We start from the raw sequence: 23,304 nt of genomic DNA, 5'->3' as shown, positions 1-23,304 counted from the left end.
TGGTGCCCAGAGAGTTGGCATCAGACTGGGCTCAAGTGAGATGAGTAGTCACGTGGCCATAGTGTGGTCCCAGATGACTCCGTGGCTCTATGTAATGGTGTCCCCTAACCTGTGGCTATCTAGCTGTTTCAAAACCACAACTCCCATCATAATCTGACAGCCTGCGGCTATGAGGGCGATTGGGTTGTCGTTTTACAACTGCGGGAGTAGGGTGCGGGTAGTGGGCTGTAGGCATGTGCCATGTTTTGGGGCGTATGTACCCCACTGCAGCTTCACCTCAGTTGCCTCTAGAATCTAGAGTCTTCAGCCACCCAAATGTGTGGCGGACCGCAAGATCCGAGCACTGGCCGTGTGCACCCCCCATCTCCTATCTTTTGCAGCACGGAAGGGCTTCCTTGTGTTTCCATGTTCTTCCAGGTCTATGCCTCCACGCCACAAAAGATGGGACATATTGGTGGGACCGGGGTGTACACGGCCGGTGCCTGTGGTTTGTGGATCTGAGGTTTGCCGTCATATTTTGTATCCATGTTCTAGTCTACTCTTTTTGTGGATTGAACACGGACCCATTCATGTGTGGGTCCGTAAAAAAATAAAATAACGGACAGCACACAGATGTCATCCATCCGTGTGTCCATCCTGCAAATGATAGAATGTGTCCTATTGACAAAAACAGTAGTTTGTAGTAATGGGAGTGAGGAAAGTGCGGACTGCACACAGATGGTGTATTTTGCGGATCCATGGTTTGTGGACCACAATATAGACATGGTTGTGTGCATGAGGCCTTTAGACCGTTCTGTTTTTTGTGGTCCGCAAACCGCGGATCCGCAAAAAATGGAAGCCGCCCCCGTGTGCCTTCCGCAATTTGCACAACGGAACGGGCGGTCCATTGTAGAAATGCCTATTCTTGTCCGCTAAACGGACAAGAATAGGACATGGTTTTTTTTTTGTTTTTTTTTAGCGGGGCTACGGAACGGAGAAACGGATTGCGGCCCCATTGAAGTGAATGAGTCCGCACCCGAGCTGTCAAAAAAATGCGGCTCGGATGCGGACCAAAACAACGGTCGTGTGCATGAGGCCTTAGGCTGAGACTTATCAAAACTCCCCATAGCAACCAATGAGATTCCAACTTTCATTTTTCAGAGCTTCTTTGGAAAATGAAAGATGGAATCTGGTTGCTGTGGGCAGTTTTGAGGATAGGTAATTAGTATCTGATGGGTGGGAGTTCTGCCAATGAGCTGTTTTGAGAAGGCAGCGGTGCTCCTGTGATCGATGACCGTGTCGTCGCTGGCAGAGAGAAGGCCGCCGTGCTCACAGGAGCAACACTGCCTTCTCAAACAGCTTAATGGCGGGGGTTCTGGTTGTCGGACCCCCATCGATGAGTAAAAAAATATTGGAAAACCCTTAAGTATTTTATACTTTTGCCTGGATACTAGGCATTCTATACAATGCCTGATTCCATACATCGCCTATAACATAAGGTATGCCATTTCCTTGAATGATGCCCATTTCATTATGCATTGCCTGTAAGAGCATGCTCTTTTCCGTGTTTTTTTTTGTTTTGTTTTTTTGCGGACTGTATACAGAACCATTCTTTTCAATGGGTCCGCAAAACAAACGAAAGGTACTCCGTGTGCATTTTGTTTCCGTATTTCTGTTCCGCCAAAAAAATAGTACTTGTCGATAATGTGGACAATAATAGGACATGGATAGTACTTTTCTATATTTTCCGGATCCGTTTTTTTGCGGACGGCAAAATACATATGGTCGTGTGCATGAGCCCTTACTAATGCATAATTTGTCTCCAAAAAGTGTTGCAAATTGGTGCATCTAGGGTTTTTGCGCACAGATTTTCGTGAGGAACAACTGCAGAGTAATACAGTACCAGCAAAGTGAAGGAACTTTGACAAAACTTGTGCAGACTTTGCATATGATTTCATTGTGGACTTTGAAATCTACAGCATGTCAGTGTGTGTGTGTGTGTGTGTATATATGTGTGTGTGTGTATGTATATGTATGTGTGTGTGTGTGTGTGTGTGTGTGTGTGTATATATATATATATATATATATATATATATATATATATATATAATTATATTGTGTCACTACCAGATATGTGGCGCTCTTCAGCAGAGCTGTCCCGCGTCCTTCCGGTAACACGGCTATACTTGGCGCTCCCAATGCTCAGTTATGACTCATTTCTTCTACAGGACACAGTTTTATTATGTCAGTAGACATTCTGAATTAAGTCATAAGGAGCGAAGAGCAGTTTCATTATTTCTCATCTGTGAATGGCTCACAATGGGGTGGGGGCTATTCACCATCACGAGCACTTTCCTGTACTGTACCCTTGCTGATTACCTTGTTTAGTATTATTGTACTGTTTGATCTTCTTTCTCTATTCTTTTTCTAATAGGAATTACCTTTCGTCGGTATTGAATAGATTAGGCTTCTATGTAGTATATATCAAGTATGTCCGAATGGATGTATTTTCCATTGTTAGACTATTCTGAGACTGAGTCGTTTGTACTGTTCCTTTAAGATAATCCTTTAATAGTCCCATTCCTATCTGTAGTGCCTTTTCTTCAAGTACTTGATGGCATGACTGTGCTGCTTTTGTTTTTCGTTAGTCTAATAGCCCTCATCCCTGTGAGCAACCCCTCCAGGGTGAGCGGGACATGATGCCCACAGTGGCCAGTCCCCCGGCCTGGGTTGACCAAATAGTATCATGTCCTTTCCGTGCAGTGTCATCAAGGTACTGGTTTTGTATAATTTCTATATATTCCCCCACCCACCATTTACATATTGATCACCCGGGTGGGGGTCTGACACCGAGCAACCCCACTGATCAGCTGTTCACAGCATAATATGGCACCTCCATAATAGTGTGGATTATGGAAACTGACACCAGCTATCCGCGAGTGTAGGTTTGATCTACAATTTCCACCAGGTTCTTGTGTAAATTATAGTAAATCTGTCTTAGGCGCATCCTCCAGCAGCGCAGAAAGCGCCGGTCTTGATAAATCTCCCCCATGGAGTTCTGTGGTGCTATGTACAGATCTGTACAACGTGGGTCCATGACATGGCCTGGTGCATAAGAAGATGTAAAAATGGGGTGCTTTGTACAATCTAGACATGGATACTTTGTATGCAAGTCTAAGGGAGCATTCACACGACCGTGTTGGTTTTGCGGCCCGCAAATCACGGATCCGTGTGTTCCGTGTGTCTTCAGTTATCTTTCCGTTCCGTAAGTCCATATAATACGGACGTGGTGCTTCCTTGTGTGATCCGTTTTTCACGGTCCGCAAAAAACTGAAATGGGGTTTCCTAGAATGTTTTCAGTCCAGGGGTCCAAAAAAACGGATGACATACGGATGCATTTCTGTGTGCTATCCGTTTTTTACCGACCCAATGACTTTCTATGGGGCCACGGACCGCAATTTGCGGCCAAGTATAGGACATGTTCTAAAATAAAAGCAACAGACACGGACAGCACACGGATGACAATGAAAGGCATTCCGCAATTTTTGCGGACCCGTAGAAATGAATAGGTCCGTGCATTGTCCGCAAAAATTGCGGAACTGACACGGAAGAAAAACACAGTCGTGTGAATGCTCCCTAAACCTGGAGACCCTGATATTTGGTTAACACCTTAGTGACCACTAATACGCCTTTTTACTGACGTAAACATAGGGGGTTTTTGCTAAACGGCTGGCTTTAATCAATCATTACATGTACCCAAAATGGTGCATTAAAAACTAGAACTTATCCTGCAAAAAAAAAAAAGATCTCATGCAAGTACATTGATGAAAAAACTAAAGTTATGGCTCTTGGCATGCGATTTAAAAAAGTGTGGTCACTAAGGGCTGTTTCACACGAGCGAGTCAATTGCGGGAATCGCGCTCCGTGTGTGAGTGAGATCCTCCGCTCTGGACTTGCAGGAGCGCACGGCATTATCATGATTTATAATGCTGTGTGTCTCTGCTTGACCTTATTTCTACAGAATCACACTGACCGCTTTATGTCACTATGATTCTGTAGAAATAAGGTCAAGCAGAGACAATAGCATTATAAATCATGATAAAGCCGTGCGCTCCTGCAAGTCCAGAGCGGAGGATCACACTCACACACGGAGCGCGATTCCCGCAATTGACTCGCTCGTGTGAAACCGCCCTAAGGGATTAAATACATTTCCATTGCTAATGACTCCAGAACAGGATTTCTGAAAGATCCCGAGGCTCTCTAATGAAATTCATGGAATGAAGACATGAATGCCTACTTTGTCACTGTAAGGCCCCTTTCACACCAGCGAGCTTTCCGTGTGGGTGCAATGCGTGACGTGAACGCATAGCACCCGCACTGAATCCTGACCCATTCATTTCAATGGGTCTGTGTACATGATTTATTTATATTTTTTTCCTATTTCTCATCAGTTCTGTGTTGCGTGAAAAACGCAGCATGTTCTATATTCTGTGTTTTTTCACTCAGCCCTGGCCCCATAGAAGTCAATGGGTCTTCAGTGGAAAACGCATTGCATCCGGAAGTAAGTGCGTATGCAGTGCGTTTTTCACTGATGGTTGCTAAGGGATGTTGGTAAACCTTCAGCTTTTTATCACGCGCGTTAAAAACGCATCGCACCCGCTGAACGCAGTCGCAGACAAAACCGACTGAACTTGCTTGCAAAATGGTACAAGTTTCCCTGAACGCATCCGGACCTAATCCGTATCGTTCATGTGAAAGAGGCCTAAGTGTTAGGCCTCCTGCACACGAACGTGTGTGGCCGTGCTGTGGCCTGCAAATTGCGGGCCGCAATGCGCTAACACCGGCCGCGGGAAAGCCGCAGCGGATCGCGGACCCATTCATTTTAATGGATCCGCCCGTTCCGCAAAAAGATAGGACATGTTCTATCTTTTTGCGGGACGAAACCCCACGGAAGTAGTGCTTCTGTTCCGCGTCTCCGGATTTGCAGACCCATTAAAGTGAATGGGTCCGCATCTGTGATGCGGAATGCCCACGGAACAGCTCCTGTGTATTGCGGATCTGCAAATGTGGTCTGAAATACGGCAACAGGCGTGAGCGAGGGCTGTACGCCATGTGACATACAATTCTCTATGTGAGAAGGCTACACTCGTGTGTTATCTGGCTATTAGTTTTAGGTAGAATGAAAGGTGTTCAGTTATTCATTATTCATCGTAGCTGTGTTGTAATGCGGCTGGTTCAGGGTTATTTTTTTAATTTCCTCCATTCGTCATCAGGAAGCCTACGTTTATTTTATTACTGTATTTCTTTCCATTACAGTTATTTATAATTTTCAAGCAGGACATGAAATCCCGTGTGACAGTCCCAGTTTCTGATGCTCTGCGGCCATAGCCTTGGGTAAAATATATTTCATAAAGGGCCAGCTGATCTAAAGGTGCTCATACACATTAGACTAACGTTGATCAAAATGGACAAATTTTGACGAAAATGATCGTAACGTGAAACTTAACAACGAATGATCATTTTAGATGACAGAACATTATCGTTTGAAAATAAGTTTCTGATGTTTAATATTTACATGCGATCCGAGATCTTTCCTCGCCCGGTTTTATTGAGCATGTATGGCCAGTTTGATCAATTGTAACGGCCAATGGCCTCCTCTGTGAAATGGACGCTCACCAGATGTTTGTTCATCTGTCAACCAACTTCTGTCTAATGTGTTTGGTCACCTTAGGAGTAACGTCCCCCAGTTTGGACAGTGCAGACCCATAGTGGGGGGGACATGACCCTAAGGGCTGTTTCACACGAGCGAGTCCATTGCAGGAATCGCGCTCTGTGTGTGAGTGTGATCCTTCGCTCTGGACTTGCAGGAGCGCACGGCATTATCATGATTTATAATGCTATGTGTCTCTGTTTGACCTTTTTTCCACAGAATCATAGTGACATAAAGCTGTCAGTGTGATTCTGTAGAAATAAGGTCAAGCAGAGACAATAGCATTATAAATCATGATAATGCCGTGCGCTCCTGCAAGTCCAGAGCGGAGGATCACACTCACACACGGAGCATGATTCCCGCAATGGACTCGCTCATGTGAAACAGCCCTAAGCCTTCAAATACACTTTATTAAAATGTATTCGAAATTATTTTAGTATTAGGCTGGTTTCACATGGGCGTTGCGGGAAAATGTGCGGGTGCGTTGCGGAAAAATCATGGGTGTTCCCGCGCGAGTGCAAAACATTGTAATGCGTTTTGCACGCGCGTGAGAAAAATCGTGCATGTTTGGTACCCAAACCTGAACTTCTTCACAGAAGTTCGGGCTTGGGATCAATGTTCTGTAGATTGTATTATTTTCCCTTACAAAATGGTTATAAGGGAAAATAATAGCATTCTGAATACAGAATGCATAGTAAAATAGGGCTATTTTACTATGCATTCTGTATTCAGAATGCTATTATTTTTCCTTATAACCATGTTATAAGGGAAAATAATAATGATCGGGTCTCCATCCCGATCGTATCCTAGCAACCATGCGTGAAAATCGCACCGCATCCGCACTTGCTTGCGATTTTCACGCAAACCCATTCACTTCTATGGGGCCTGCGTTGCTTGAAAAACGCTGAATATAGAGCATGCTGCGATTTTTCACGCAACGCATAAGTGATGCATAAAAAACACTGCTCATCTGAACAGCCCCATAGAAATGAATGGGTCGGTATTCAGTGCGGGTGCAATGTGTTCACCTCACGCATCGCATCCGTGCGGAATACTCGCCTGTGTGAAAGGGGCCTTATACTTTCATTTTTTTCTTTTCCTAGTGATATAGGCGTCTATCCCACTTTGCAATCCATACTGCTGCGTACTGGAGAATGGATTCCCCTGCGGCTGCACTGAGCTCTGTTCATTGCTTCTCTGCCTGTACCAAAGCTGTTCTTCTCAAAGCACTGCTCTGCTAAAGCCTCAAATGCTATCCATTTCACCAGGGAGCCAGCCAGCCAGATCTGTGCCAGGCTTTAGGAGAGCAGCACTGGCACATTCAGGAGGAGCCCCAGCCTGTACAGTGCAGCAGCAGGGGAATCTATACTCCTCCACACAGCAGTGTATGGGGAATGGACTGCAAAGTGCAGAAGGATTAGATCAGGGATGCACAACCTGTGGCCCTCCAGCGGTTGCAAAACTACAACTTCCAGCATGCCCTAATAGCTGTAGGCTGTCCAGGCATACTGGGAGTTGTAGTTTTGCAACAGCTGGAGGGCTGCAGGTTGAGCATCCCTGGTTTAGACACACTTAAAAAATGCTGCACTGAACATGTCTCCTACATTATGTTACATCCATTAGATGTGGTTGGAGAGGTGATCTTTTCATGTAAATGAAGACTTCATTGGACTTTCCAGTCGTGTCTTCATGCTTGCTGTTAGTAAAGCGGGTTTTTCCATCTTGTGGAAAATATGATCTTGCGCCCGTACTTGGTCATTACTCTCCAAACTAGTCATACTGGGAAAGTCATTTGTATTAAACATGACTGATTTCATGACAATGTGGACAAATGTAAAGTTATGCATCTTGTTAGTAATAATCTCCATGCTTCATATGTACTAGGGGATGTAGCACTGGGAGAGTCACTTATAGAGAAAGATTTGGGTGTCCTTGTAGATGGTAGATTAAATAACAGCATACAATGTCAATCAGCTGCTTCTAAGGCCACCAGGATATGCATTAAACGAGGCATGGACTCGCGGTGCAGGGATGTAATGCTACCACTTTACAAAGCGTTGGTGCAACCTCATCTGGAATATGCAGTTCAGTTCTGGGCACCAGTCCATAGAAAGGACGCTCTGCAGCTGGAAAAAGTACAGAGGAGAGCGACTAAACTGATAAGGGGCCTAGAGGGTCTTAGTTATGAAGAAAGAATACAATTTATTTAGTCTTGATAAGAGACGTCTCAAGGGGGACATGATTAACCTGTACAAGTATATAAATGGGCCATACAAAAAATACAGCGAAAGCTGTCCCATGTAAAATGCGCTCAAATGACAAGGGGGCGCTGCCTCTGACTGAAGAAGAAAAAGTTCAGTCTCCAGAAGCGTCAAAGCTTCTTTACTGTAAGAACTGTGAAGCTGTGGAATAGACTTCCTCAGGACGTGGTCACAGCAGGAACAGAGGGCAGTTTTAAAAAGGGTTTAGACAAATTCTTAAAAGTAAATTACATTAATGCTGATGAAAATGTGTAGAAATCTGAGTCTCGCTTCCTTCTGGGATTCGCGTCCCCACCTATCCCTTGGTTGAACTTGATGGACTTATGTCTTTTTTTTTTTTCCAACCGTATTAACTATGTAACTATGTAATTTCAGGATGGCTACCTCAAGCTTATAAGAATGCTGACTTTTCTTAGCCTACAGATGGGATAAAGCGTGGAAATGCACAACTGTATGTATTTTGCAGATCGCGGATCCACAAAAAAAATATGGATACTGTCTGAGTGCCATCTGTTTTTTGCGGACCTGTTGCCTCCAGTAGGTCTGTGGACTGCATTTTGTGGACCAGAATAGGACATGTTCTATGCTTAAAGGGAACCTGTCACCTAGAAAATGTATATTAAACCGCCAGCAGTACCTTATTGCAGCATGACTATAAAGGTGTCTGTTTCTTTTCTGTACAATGCGCCAAAATTCTGAAAAAAAGACTTTTATTCAACTGGCCATGCTATGTAAACGATAGTCTTAAAGTCAAGGGGGCAGCGACCTTCTCGCCTGAAGTCAAGCGCGCCCCATCCCCTTTTCTTCCCCTTAGCATTTGATTGATAGGATTTCCTTCACTACTTGACACATGGGTCTTGCGCGCGCGCCGTGTCCCTGCAATACCGGCGCCTGCACTGTTCCTGTTCCACTCCGCTATGAGGTCAATGCTCAGGCACACATGAGACTGCATTCAAGCAACCGGCAGTGAAGGAATCGGGCATCCTATCAAACGCTTTGGGGAGGTAAAGGGGGAGGGGAGCGCTTGACTACAGGCGAGAAAGCCGCTGCCTCCTTGACTTCAAGACTATCGTTTACATAGCGTGGCCCATTGAATAAGTCCTTTTTTTTTATTTTTTTTATTTTTTTTATTTTTTTTTAGACCTTTGGTGCATTGCACAGAAAAGACAGGCACCTTTTATAGTCATGCTACAGGCTGCAATAAGGTACTGCTGGCGGTTTAATATGATGCATTTTCTAGGTGACAGGTTCCCTTTAACGGACATGGCACATAGACGGTATCTGTATGTTGCGGATCTGCGGTTTGCATACGGTTGTGTGTGTGCAAGGCCTTACTTTGTTAATCTGGTGGTTCTTTGAATCCCTGCCCGTCTGTGGTTTAACGTGCCACATATTGTGCACTAAGGGCACCAGGGATATCCTAGCATTACTAGGATGTGGCACCATATCACTGTCTGGATCTCGGACATTTATGCTGTATACGTCCCCTGTGGGTGAAGAGGTGGCTGCACATGGATGCATTCACTTCTATGGGAGTTCTGAAGGCACACTTGCCTCTCTATTCAGAGTCGGGGGACTTCCTTTCTTGATGTAGGTGTGAGTACTAGAGGCAGGACTCAAAACCTGTAGATGTGCCATAAATGTCATCTGAGATGGAAAAAGCCCCTGAACACGACAGTGAGTCACATCTTTCATAGACTATTGCTTTTAATATTCGGCAGGGTCAGTACCACCTGCATACGGTTTCATAATGGCTTGTGGTCTACAGTAGGTTGAGTACCTCTGAGAAATGTTCAGCATGGTTTCTCCTTGTCTGCATGTCTATGGGATGACGTCCTGTAGGTTAATGACTTTTGTAGGGCACAAATAGACACTTGTACACACTGGCTCTAAAGTAAAGTTTAAAAGTCCTATACATATGGTAGGTGCTGTGACTGTCATTCTCATGAATGTCCTGTTGTGCTACTGTACAGAATTTCACCAATTCCCTAGTTTTTGCTGAGGCACAGAATGTAGCTAGGCTGGTTCTTACTTGTGAATCGGGGTATGGCTACATGTCGCACGACACTAAAATATGTGCAACTTGCTGTCGCTGGGCTATTTCGGAGCTGTGATTGGGCGGTGACTATGCAGGCAAGTCTCATGTGTTAAAGTCTTGTGTCTCCTTGTAACAACATTGACATACCTTGTGTAGCCGAACCCTAACTTGTGCAATGGCAGATGCTCTTGACATACTGCACAGCATGCTATATAGAATTCGCACAACTGATTCATACTCCAATACAAAGGCATTGAAGATTTTCTTTCCTTTGCAACACCTAGGGACGTAACGACCACTGTGGGAGCCTTAGCGGCCACTACAGGGCCCACAGTGTTGGGCTCCACCAGGCACCCACTCTATGAAGTGTGGGGGATGTGTATGTAGCACATCCTCGCTCACCTCTCCACTAGGAGATCTGGCAGGCTGTCCCGCCACAGCAGTTGCTGGATCCTCTACTTTCACTGCAGGATCCCCATTGACTGCAATGAGGTCTGGCGGTGCTCCAGCTGATTTCCAGCATAAATGCTGGTTTTTGGCCCAACAAAATCCAGTGCATGCAAAGTTTTTTTTTTTTTTTCTGTCTGGCTGACAGCTGGCATTTACACCGAATCTCCTAAACTGAGATGTGAAGACGGCCTATGCAGCCTGGAACTATCGGGTCTGACAGGGCTACTTTTTAAAACTCCTTTAACCTATTCGGGCCTTGTGCACACAATATTGTGCATTTTGGTGTATAATGTTTAATGCCCAGCCTTTCCTAGTTCCGCCAAATAAGCTCTGCGTTCAGAGCCCACACCCTCCTAACAGCCTGTGTGCCCGAGGCAGAGAATGCTTCCCTCTGCAGTGTCAGCAAGTAGGTTAAAAAAAGACACCACAATATTCACGCAGACCGCAATGCCTTCATGCATGTGACTGACAGCCAGTATGGTGGCCATTCCATTTTCCGACACATGAGATCTGGATGGGGGGATTGATTGCTGCATAATTGGGTAAACCCCTCTGGGGGCAGCCATGTGGCTTTCCACCCAGTTATCCCCGACACACATCTACCTAACAAATGGAAGCTTTATAGTTCACTGTTGAACTGGAAAGATATTTCCAAAGAATTCAGTAATGTTCTCTCTGGAGTGTTAACTTCCATTCTTGGAATAACTGAGTTTCATTCGGTTGTGAGGATAGTTTGATGAGCCTTGCCTTCGGCCTGTCACATGCCTCCTAATGTAACTCCAAGGGGGTAATGAATTGGAAAGCCTATAGTCCCATTTATACAGGTGGTCCTATTATAAAATGTCCAACCCACTTACATACTGTAAAAATAAGAAAACACCATGCCTAGGCTTTAGTTCACGGGATCGTATCTGTCGCCTACATCTGTTTAATAACTGTGTATTCCCCATGTAATAACAATGCTGGAGCATCTATTCTCATATCATTACTCACTGAATTTTTACAAATAAATTGACAGTTAGTTGTCACAGTTCCCCTTATCAAAAGGGGTTGTGTCCCTACACAGTTTAGCACTGATTGGACCACATCTGAGTGTACGGACACCCCCCAACTAGCAAAGCCCTTCTGTCTTGTTATTTATACTTTGTTCTGCCATTGCTAAAAAAAAAAAAAAAAAGTACTAAGAAAAGATACTCCAGAATTATTTCATGGGGAATACAAGTATTTACTAACTTAGACACGTAAAGAGGAGCTGTCATCTCTCTGAACATGTAATTCCATTTTAAGTTCTATCCAGTATTCAGTTTATTAGAAACTGGGGAAAGATGACTCCTCTTTACGCATTTTGGGCTCTTTTATCATAAGGCAGTTGATGGATATATCTCTGTCACGTTCTAAAACCTATTGCATGGATTGCAATATATGAACAGATGCATTGTATGCTTCAATAGAAATGGAGTTCCAATTCAACAGCCCTATCGGAACACTGTAGATCAGTGGCGGTAAACCACTCCTGTCCATCATTAATTCAAGAAGGGCAGCTCTCTTCTGTGGCCTGTGCCGCACCGCAGTCGGAGAAGGCCACCAGTTGGGCATACCACTTGCATTATTCCAAAGGACTGATTTATAAAAAAAACTCTTATCCTAAAGTAATGCATGTGAGGACTGTAATGTCTGCATTTAATTTACATGTCCATGGGGCCTACTGTTTTCCCAGCTTTTTATTTATTAGCTTATACCATATATTCTTTATACTGATCTGGATGTAACATTATACAGTGTGTGTGTATAATATATATATATATATATATATATATATATATATAATTTTTTTTTTTTTTTGTTTCTGCAACTTTTTAATATGATAATAATTAGTGTTGAGTCAACTTGTGTTTTTTAAGTTCGGCGTCTAAAGTTCGAGTTCAGGTTATCGAAGAATCCCGTTAAGGATTCTAAATTCCGTTATGGTCCGTGGTAGCGGAATCCATAACGGGATACTTCGATAACCCGAACTTAAAACACAAGTTCGCTCAACACTAATAATAATTTGATTATTATTATCCAACACTGCAGCCAAATGGTTGGGGTGCCAAACCCCTGCCGATAGGTCTTCAGTATAGAAGTTCGGGAAAACCTCTAACATACAGTTAATCAAGTTTTCTGGATCACTTTGAAAGTTTGTTTTATACCACGAAGCCTGGCGGAAATGCCTTGACCTTTTTTATTGTTTCCTGAAGGAATAGGCAACACGACTAGCCACATTTATTCAAGCGAATTCCCAAGCACAAAGCTTTACTTATAAGGAACTGCATTTTTCGCTATCTATAGAAATTGCAAGAACTCTAAGGCCCCTTTCACACGGGCGTTGCGGGAAAATGTGCGGGTGCGTTGCGGGAACACCCGCGATTTTTCAGTGCTAGGGCAAAACATTGTAATGCGTTTTGCACTCGCGTGAGAAAAATCGCACATGTTTGGTACCCAAACCTGAACTTCTTCACAGAAGTTCGGGCTTGGGATCGGTGTTCTGTAGATTGTATTATTTTCCCTTATAACATAGTTATAAGGGAAAATAATAGCATTCTGAATACAGAATGCATAGTAAAACAGCGCTGGAGGGGTTAAAAAAAAATTAAAAAATCATTTAACTCACCTTAATCCACTTGATCGCGTAGCCCGGCATCTGCTTCTGTCCCTTTTACTGAATAGGACCTGTGGTGAGCATTAATTATAGTTCAAGGACCTGTGATGACGTCACTCCGGTCATCACATGTTACGTCACATGATCTTTTACCATGGTGAATCACCATGGTAAAAGATCATGTGACGTACCATGTGATGACCGGAATGACGTCATCACAGGTCCTTGAACTATAATTAATGCTCACCACAGGTCCTATTCAGTAAAAGGGACAGAAGCAGATGCCGGGCTACGCGATCAAGTGGATTAAGGTGAGTTAAATGATTTTTTATTTTTAACCCCTCCAGCGCTGTTTTACTATGCATTCTGTATTCAGAATGCTATTATTTTCCCTTTATAACCATGTTATAAGGGAAAATAATAATGATCGGGTCTCCATCCCGATCGTCTCCTAGCAACCATGCGTGAAAATCGCACCGCATCCGCACTTGCTTGCGGATGCTTGCGATTTTCACGCAACCCCATTCATTTCTATGGGGCCTGCGTTGCGCACAAGTGATGCGTGAAAATCACCGCTCATGTGAACAGCCCCATAGAAGTGAATGGGTCGGTATTCAGTGCGGGTGCAATGCGTTCACCTCACGCATCGCATCCGCGCGGAATACTCGCCCGTGTGAAAGGGGCCTAAAGGTGTATTTACATGCACCGATCAGGCAATTTTCGGGAAGGGACCATTTGTTCCCAATAATTGCCTGCTTTGGAGGTAAAGATCTGCATTTACATTCAGAGACAAAAAACAAAGTTAGTCAACACATCCTAAAGTACAGGTGCACTTCGCCGTGGCTGAAAGTACAAAATCACTTACATGCAGGGCTGCCATCAGGAGTTTCAGGGGCTCATACAGGCAATCTGTATACCGACCCCTCTTCCCCAAATCTACCAAAGGCAAATGGTGTTACTGTTTCTGCTTTTATCCTACCCTACCTACATACATATGTGATCATATAGTGTAGTTGTTAAGCTTTCAAGCTGCCCATACAGTGAATTAAATTCCTAGTAAAATGACTTGAAGTAAATATTAATAAGAATGGCTGAGCCTGGGCCCCTGACTTCGGTACCACCAGTACTGCCCTGATAACGGCCCCTTTTTTTTACATGCAGCATTCCCCTCCACGCATCGGGATGAGCAATGGGTGTCACCATCACTTTTCCTTAGTCATTGTTTCTTGGCAGTAGATTGCTGGTCACATGGCACGATCTGCTGGCCAAAAATGATGATTGAGGTGTCCTCATGAACGATTTTCACCAGATGGAGTGTTTTTCCTGTTTTCGAGAGATCTGCGGCACCTTTAAACGGGCCAATTATTGGGAAAAGGCATTCGTAATGATGCTTGTTCCTGAAGATCAGGCTGTGTAAACCCGCCATAATTTTAGAGGGTCATACTTGTACGTTTTTAGGAAGATTCATCTGTTTTGGTAAATTTCGGTTCTCTTGACAAGTCTTGTTTTCTGCGTTTTCAGGTACACCTATGAAGAATACAAGCATACTGCAGACTGGCTCTTGTCAAAGACAGAGCATCGCCCTGCAGTGGCCATTGTATGTGGCTCTGGACTTGGAGCTTTGGGTGAAGTTTTAAAGAATCAAGTTGCCTTTAACTACAGTGACATTCCCAACTTCCCACACAGTACAGGTATGGCAAATGGCATTTATAGTTAAATGTTTATGAAATCCCACATTGATTTTTGGGGGTTCCCCTGCTATGAACTGTCAACACTTGTAGTGGCACCTGCATATGCATTTTTTTTATTTTTTATTGATTTGTTCCACCTTTCTAAAACTTACAGTTCCTGGACATGCTGGACGTCTTATATTTGGAAATTTGAATGGAAAGCCATGTGTGTGTATGCAAGGACGGTTTCACCTCTATGAGGGTTACTCACTTTGGAAGGTGAGAACAGCTTGTGAATGGCGTCGGTATCCATTTACACAATACCCTTTGTACGAACAGGATACAACCTTTATTCGTTACGATGAAAAGTTGCTCTGCTCTTACCAGATATGATGATATTCCATCCAAATATTTTCAGTTACTTCCCCAATTCCTTATAGAGTGAATACTGGATATAACATATAAACTATTGTATATTGGTTGACCCCATTACGTATAGGTGATGGTATGCTGCAATTTGGCACATACAAGGATGGTGATCCTACGTATATTCTAACAGTGCTCCTCTCCTTTCCCTTTTTTTTTTTTTTACCAGGTTACATTTCCAATCCGTGTTTTTCGCCTGATTGGGGTTGAAACGCTCATTGTGACGAATGCTGCAGGAGGACTGAATCAAGACTATAAAGTTGGGGACATTATGGTGATTAAAGATCACATAAATTTGCCAGGGTTTGCAGGACAGAATCCACTCACAGGTCCTAATGAGGATAGGTGAGTCTTCTAATTATTAAAATTACCTTTTAAACGTACAATGTAAATATTAAGCTAATGAATGACGTTCTCTTCGCATGATACCCCCTTGTAAAGGACCAACAATTCGTGGTGACTAGCCTGGAAAAGTTGTGATGCACATTCCCCAGCAGCTACAGAGAAAATGTAGTATTAAATGGCCTCTTTCCATTATGTCCATGTGTCCTAATAGGGCATATGGGCAGCAGTTGTCTGAGTTCATTACAAAACAATAAAGGCAGAGAGCCTATTAGAATAATAAAAAAAAATTATTGTCTATACACCCTTCCTAAAATCCCCCTCCATTCCAGTGCCACTTCTCCGTCCTTTGGCTGCAGCAATCGTGGGATATATAGGCATATCACTGCTACAATCACTAGTGTCACTGATCTTGTGCTGATGCCAGCAATTGGCTGCACGGTCACATAGTATAACGGCATGACATCTTATCTGCAGCCACGGAGAGGATAGAATTGGTGGCATTGGAATGTAGAGGTTCGGTACATTGAATATAACAACAATTCTGAGGCCAATTATTTTAATTTTAGATGACCCCTTTAGTCTTTTGTTGCTTCCTTACTAAACCACTCATGGTTTCTTACAGGTTTGGCCCTCGGTTTCCACCCATGTCAGATGCTTACGACAAAGACCTGAGGAAGCTGGCTTTGTCTGTTGGGCAAGAGCTGGGATTCTCTGAGAACATGAAGCAAGGAGTGTATTGTAGCCTTGGAGGACCCAATTTTGAGACCATTGCTGAATGTAGATTCCTCAATAGCCTTGGAGCTGATGCTGTTGGTATGTAGACTAGTGGCAAGAGTATCTACTCTAATACAGAATTAAATGTATACAGTATATATAATGTGTAAGTTCATATTCTTGGACCACAATACAAACATATAGCAGCAGTTATTGCAATTACACTATCACACACTTTCCTTACTCTTCTATTCGGTCTTCCTTTCTCTAGGGATGAGTACTGTACCTGAGGTGATTGTCGCCAGACATTGCGGTCTAAGAGTTTTGGGCATGTCTCTCATTACGAACAAGGCGGTGATGGACTACGACTGTGAACTCACTGCTAACCACGAAGAAGTGCTGCAAGCTGGAAAAGATAGTGCCAAGTTCCTAGAGAAGCTGGTGACTCTCCTGATCCAACGCATTGAGCTGAACAATAATGTGTTCTAGGAAGGGTGTGTGATGGGCCGGAGAAAGTGCTGCCTCTTCATCTAGGCCCTTGTATTTAGAATTAGTGGCCACTGCCAAGTACACTCAGCTATTTCTCTGTGCAGGGTACTTTCTCCAACCATAGGGGCTCATTAGCACGGTTCTGTACCCACCTGCTGTGTAGAGAACTGGACCACATTCCTCAGCTATAAATGTGCTTTATGACTTTTGACATGACAAGCATTCCTCTTTCCCTCCTTCTCAGACCCTTTAGCACTGATATCTGAGATCGTACACATGTTTTTTGGTAGATATCTTTGCATTCATTGCATGACTATCTAGAGTTCTCCTCTCATTGTACCTTTTATGAGAATATCATTTGTTACATTGAAATGAATAGCTTGGTGATGTTACAATTTTATAATTATTAATGCTATTTATTTATATTATGTAAAGGCATTTGTGCACACGTTACTTTTTTTTTTTTCTTTTTTTACAGTCCTCCATTAATTTTGACCATATATAACGGTTTAGCTCTAAATAACAATGAAGACTTGAATTTCATGAGACAAAACTGCAAAGCCAATCTAATAGATCTTGCTGTTTATTAATGCAAAGAATACCTGGGGGCTTTAATAGACTTCTGGTACTGTATTGCATTTGTTTCTAATATTAAATGTACTGTACTCTTCCATGCATCAGTGTTTGACTTTAGGATCAAAGCTGAATGAGCTAATGCGGGCTTTAGTAGTACTGGTACATTCTCTGGTATATTTTATATTTTTAAATAGGTGCAAAATGGTTTTTACTCATGAACAGAGTAGTTCATATAATCTGCTCCTTGCATGAAATTCTCATATGGACAAAGTAATGACTTTGGTCTTAAAATACTATAGAACTTAGTATTTTACATCCACCTCACACTGCTTCTTAATAAACTGTACTCTAAGGCCAGGTTCACACAAAGCAGTTATTGATGCAGTTTTCAATTTGCCAAAACATAAACTGGATCCTAACAGAAAGGAAGGTATAACTATAAGTTTAATAGGTATATATTTATAATGGATATTCGATCTGGGAGGCACTCAAAATATCTAGGGTTGTATAAATTGACCGCAATGTGAGAGATGCTATGAATGATTTATTATATTAACAATCCAGACTATTTTTGTAAAAGAAAGATTAAAGATGAGAGGATAGTTGATTATCTCAGATAAATAAACCATTTTTATTAACAAGAAAATATTGGAAAAAAATATAAAATATAAATCTTGTATGAACATTGTGCTATAATTTTATATGTAGAAAAATGTTTTCCATATAGAGAAATAAAAAAAAAATGTAAAAAATATATATTGGACTTGTTCACTATAAAGTCTCATGCACACGTCTGGAACACGGAGCGTGAGATACCGGCCTGGATTCCTGCTGAGTGCAGTAGCGCACTGCGTCATTGGTTGCTATGAGGCCGTGCGCCCGCTGCTGTACAGTAATACACTCGTATTATCTATAAGAGTGTATTACTGTACTGCAGCGGGCGCACGGCCTCATAGCAACCAATGACTCAGTGCGCTACTGCACTCAGCAGGAATCCAGGCCGGTATCTCACGCTCCGTGTTCCACGGACGTGTGCATGAGGCTTAAATCCTACAAAAGTCTAATAGGTGGAGCAGTTGTATACAAGTTCTATATAGTCCAAGTTCATTTACCCTATTTCATGAGTAGGTATCCCATTGGGGAGCAATACCTGTATCGCAAGAATGCTTCCCTTTAAGTTTTAAAGATCTTCCCTTATCAGTGACAATGTGTGCCTCCATATATCGGAGAGAGAACATGTCACAGGACATCTGATAACCTGATCCATATATATTTTATATTCTAGTCTGGTATCCACTTTGTTTTGGCTTTAAGAGTCATCAAACTGCAGTGCAGGAACCTGTCCTTTCAGGATTTATTTAAAATGGCCTCCAGCAACCTGTCCTAATATGTGAGCAGGGCTTGTTGCTATCACTTGCAGAGCTGCCTAGGAGGAGGGATCAGGGCCCCACTACACAGCTCTACAATAGATGATAATGTAATCCTGACAATGATACGCCATCATGGCTGAGCAGCCTTACAGTAAAACTCACCAATATATAGTACATGCAAGTGCCAAAGCCTAGTGAGGCCTCACCCTCCTGGGCAGCTCCGCAAGTGGTAGGAACCAGCCATGCTCACATTCTAGGACAGGTTGCTGGTGGCCGTTACAAATCATTCCCAGAGAACACCTTAAGGGCTCATTCACATGACCGTGGTTTGGTTCTGCATCCGAGCCGCATGCTTTTGCGGCTCGGGTGCGGACCCATTCACTTCAATGGGGCCGCAAAAGATGCGGACAGCACTCCGTGTGCTGTCTGCATCTCTTGCTCTGTTCCGTGGCCCTGCAAAAACTATAGTGTCCTATTCTTGTCTGTTTTGCAGACAAGAAATAGGCATTTCTATAATCTGCCGTCCATTCCATTCCACAAATTGCTGAAGGCACGCGGACGGCATCTGTGTGTTTTGCGGACCGCAAAACACGGCATGTTCGTGTGAACAAGCCCTAAGGGTCATAATAACCTTTTTGCTAATGAGCTTGTAAAGGAAAGCAGTATAACCCCGAGTACTGTAGTTATTTATTCACTCCCACAGTCTATACTGTAAGACAGATTTATAGAGCAGTCAATCCTTTAACAATCTGTAGTTCTATGTGTTATAATGGAAATGTGATTCTTGACATTCCATGTACATCTGACATACCTCTGTACTTTGTATATATCTTACTGTAGAGAGCTTAAATAAAATAACTATGAAACTCAGATGATTTGTTTGTATTTTTTTGAGGTTGTAGAATTTTTGTGTATCACTAAAGGAAAAGCCACAAGCCCTTCAAAAGTAGGCTTCACAAAGTACAGTATTTCTAGAGCACTGTGTTTTGGTTGAACTCTTAAGCATGGTGCCCACTGTACAAAAACATACAGATGAGTCCACCTTAAAACCACCTACCTAATCTGTAGGTCCCTGTTGCACTGCAAAAACAGACCTCTGAAGCTATCTGGCGCTAAGAAGTTAACGGATCCTTTAAGTCCTGTAGGTTGTGACGTGAGGCCTCCATAGATCGGACTTGGTTTGCAGCATTTTGAACACCTGTCTATTCATTAAGCCATTCCTGAACAATATTTGCAGTGTAGCAAGGCACATGCTACCCGTGATAGTAGCCACTGACATTCGGGTATACCATGCTCTTTAAGAGGTTCCGATAAATGAGGACCCACATTGTCCCAAGCATCATGCTGTATCAACCAGTTTGCCTTTTTCACCTGGTGCCATCTCTTCGCTCCATATTGCAACACGCACCAGGCTGTCCACATGATATAATAGAAAATGCGATTTCTTCAGACCAGGCCATCTTCTCCCATTGTTTCAGGTCTGTGCTCAAATGCACATTGTAGGAGCTTTTGGTGGTGGACTGTGGTCAGCATGAGCACTCTAACTGGGACACAGCCCCATAGACGGCAAACTGTGGTCCAGGTTTATGAATCTTAAAGATGGTGTAAGCTTAGAAAGTTTGCTGTTTATACCTGCACCAGATTTATCACAGGGTCTTAGGCTGGATGATAAATCTGGTTCAGGGATAGACACACTTCTGACTCTATACCAACTATTGGTTGGCTTACATTTGAGACAGATTTATACACTAGAATTGTAGTGTAATTTTGTCATGTATCTTAGGCCCTGCCCCTAAGATACATGACACATGGGGTTGTGTAGAAACTCTAGATGCGCCACCTTTTAGACAGATTTTTGGTGCATACACACTTTGCACTACAGTAGCTCTTATGTGGTGTTGGACCAACAGCCTACCCTTCACTCCCAGCACGCATCAATCTTAAGTGACCCTGTCCCTAGGTCAGCCCTTTCATGGGCTACTTTTAGTAGGTACTAACCTCAGTACATTGGGAACATTTCACAATTAGGCCCTTGTCAATGTCACTCTGATGTTTGTGTTTGCATTTTTTCCAGCGTTCAACACTAGAGCTTCGAAAGCTGAATGATCACTTGCTGCCTAATGTATCTCCTCTCTTCCAGGGAGCCATTGTGATGGATGATCAGTTAATTTGTAGTGTGATGAATACATTTACCAATCCACTCCATCTTTATTACAATATTATCTATAACAAATGTCATACCAACAAATTTAAGTCACTAGCGTCGCAGAGCACTTCAGTAGAATTTCGGTCCGTGCCTCTGTGTGTGTGTGTGTGTGTGTGTGTGTATATAATATTTCAAGTGAATGGGTCCACATACAGCGGCCACACGGCTAGTGCCTGTGCATTGAGGACTGCTATTTGCGGTCTGCAGCATGGGCCACACAGAGTCATGTGTCATTATGCTGCCCTCACTGGAAATAGTATTCAGTAAGGACAGACATCTTGAAATCAGTGGTCTGTCACTTACCTGCTAAAGTTGCGCTGCTGCTGAAAACCCAAGGGAAATTAACCTCCTGCCCATTCCAGTTTTCTGGTATAAAAAACAAAGAAAAAAAAAATCAAACCTTGTGTTTGCAACTTTAACACCACTGCGACAAAATGTTGTCTCGCGTGTTTCTGTGCTACTAGGCCACTTTCCAAAAAGGGGACGTGGCCATAGTTTTCAGTCTGGTGCTTGGCCTGCTGAAGGATGTGCTAAATATGACTAGGCTTGTGCCTCAGCATAATTTTTGCACATCCTCTGGCTGTGCAGGGGAAATCAAGACCAGCAAAGAAATTGGCGGTCTTGTTAAATGCTCCCCCCTCCTGGCGTTTAATCCTGGCACCACATACCGGAGAACAGGCTGGTTCTGCCAGAGAAGAGTTTCCCTTCTCGCTGTCCACCAGCTGGTAACTGACAGTTCTTATATAAAATAGACTGCAGCGAAATGGGGGATCTGGTGACAATACACCCGAATACTACCTAGGCAAACTCTGTTGCGAATATAAAAAAAAAAAGTAGTGAAGAATATCAATTAAAACTTAACGTTTAATGTTTCACAATAAAACAATGTTCACACATCAATTTTACAAACCAGTAAGCACACCAGACACATACAATACCACAGAACAAAAAAAAGCACTACATAAATAAGAACACCCAAAGGGTTTCGGGTATACAGCACCCCGCAACTATTTACCAGCTAAATGATCACATTGCGGGCTCTTGGAAGTTGCAAAAATACGACGAGGGCTGGGCCTATGGTGCTTGTCTCTGTCAAGGCTTGTCCACCCTAAAATGACCTAATACAGAGTCTTTGCCCTTTATAAGGATGGCCCTGTCTGGAATCTTACCCTATTATCAAGGCTCGGAACGTCCCGACTTTACTAGTGCAATACGCCAGTCCTTCAGGGTGAGCGAATGTGAGGTCACGGGTTAATAGGCAGGCAGGTAAAATCCTAGCAAGATAACTCGGAGGGAATAAACTCACAGATCAGGCTGTACTTTCTGCAGAATCCTGTCTGACTTTCTCCAAGGCCCGGATGCCTAATAGCTGGCTTTATCCTTTGGGAGGGGAACCTTCCTCTGGTATGAATCTACTTGCTGCAAATACCCTTCTGCCTTTCAGCTTTCTACTTTGCTGGTTAAAATTAGCACTGCTCTGTACTTTGTAAGATGCAGGATAACTTCAGGAGGGAACTTCTTCTCCTGGACTAACTTCTGAGCTTTTCTTACTCAGGAACCTCAGGCAGGCTAGACTGAGCTACATAGCCTCCTGGACTGTGCTGAACTACTCTTTCCTGTCTGGGCCTAACTATATATTCTAGGGGGTTCCCTAGCTCCCTCTACAGCTTAGGAGTAGGAACTACACCCCTAACAGGCCTGGTACAGGAGATAACATGAAAATACACATTACAATGCAATATAAAATACCATAGCAATTTCCCACAGGAGGTGGGGGCAACATGACCCTTAGTAGTGCCTACCTTTTAAGTAGTGGGACACTACATACCCCACTGCTTTGAGGTTGCCCGTCCTCGGCGCAACACAGGGGGCCCGCCCAGCTGGAATCTGTGACCTGAAAGACAAAAATGCAAAGCAGGCATATACAACAACCACTACATTTACAAGGATATTATCAGGCAGCTCCACTGGCAAAGGAACAAGTGCGGTGAAAAGGGGGCGTCGTTCTCTACGCAGGATAATACAGGGAACAGGGGCTGACCTGGTACAGCGTATCAGGAAAAACCAGGATAGTCCATAATAATAAAAAATGCAAATATAACATAAGTTCCTGGAGGCTCAAAAGAACGACATGAGTCCGTACCCGGGTCTTGTAGACAGTTAAACAGGGGTTTCCCGGGGGAAGTGACTAATCAACAATGTAGTCTCCGAATCTCACAGGTCGGTGCCCTCTAGTAGGCCGCGTGGACCTCCTTACTGGCAGAGACTCTTCCTGCCTTGGCTCAGTGGGGCCAGAGGAATCCACAGGTTCTGGAGCCCTTTCAGGTATACCCTGGGACAGGTCATCCTGGGGTTGAGGACTAGCAGGAACTGGAGCCGGTACCACCAAGTTCAACTAGGGTGTGAGGAACCAAAGAAGTGGCTCTTTGTCA

General features: G+C 43.4%; 1 protein-coding gene across 2 annotated transcripts in view; it reads left to right on the top strand.

The window, feature by feature from the left end:
• LOC120988968 (purine nucleoside phosphorylase) overlaps positions 1 to 18,068 on the top strand; it is a 62,171-nt gene extending 44,103 nt beyond the window's left edge. For both annotated transcript variants that reach the window (XM_040416788.1, XM_040416787.1), the window contains exons 2-6: positions 14,598 to 14,767; positions 14,922 to 15,025; positions 15,342 to 15,517; positions 16,140 to 16,330; positions 16,503 to 18,068. In XM_040416788.1, the coding sequence (XP_040272722.1) occupies positions 14,598 to 14,767; positions 14,922 to 15,025; positions 15,342 to 15,517; positions 16,140 to 16,330; positions 16,503 to 16,720 (859 nt within the window). In that variant the 3' untranslated portion in view covers positions 16,721 to 18,068. The remainder of the gene's footprint in view (positions 1 to 14,597; positions 14,768 to 14,921; positions 15,026 to 15,341; positions 15,518 to 16,139; positions 16,331 to 16,502) is intronic.
• The last annotated feature ends 5,236 nt before the right edge of the window (positions 18,069 to 23,304 follow it).

This window comes from Bufo bufo, chromosome 2, assembly GCF_905171765.1.
Source record: "Bufo bufo chromosome 2, aBufBuf1.1, whole genome shotgun sequence".
Classification (NCBI taxonomy): Eukaryota; Metazoa; Chordata; class Amphibia; order Anura; family Bufonidae; genus Bufo; species Bufo bufo.
Note: the sequence above shows the minus strand (reverse complement) of the source record. Positions and strands in the feature narration are given on the sequence as shown.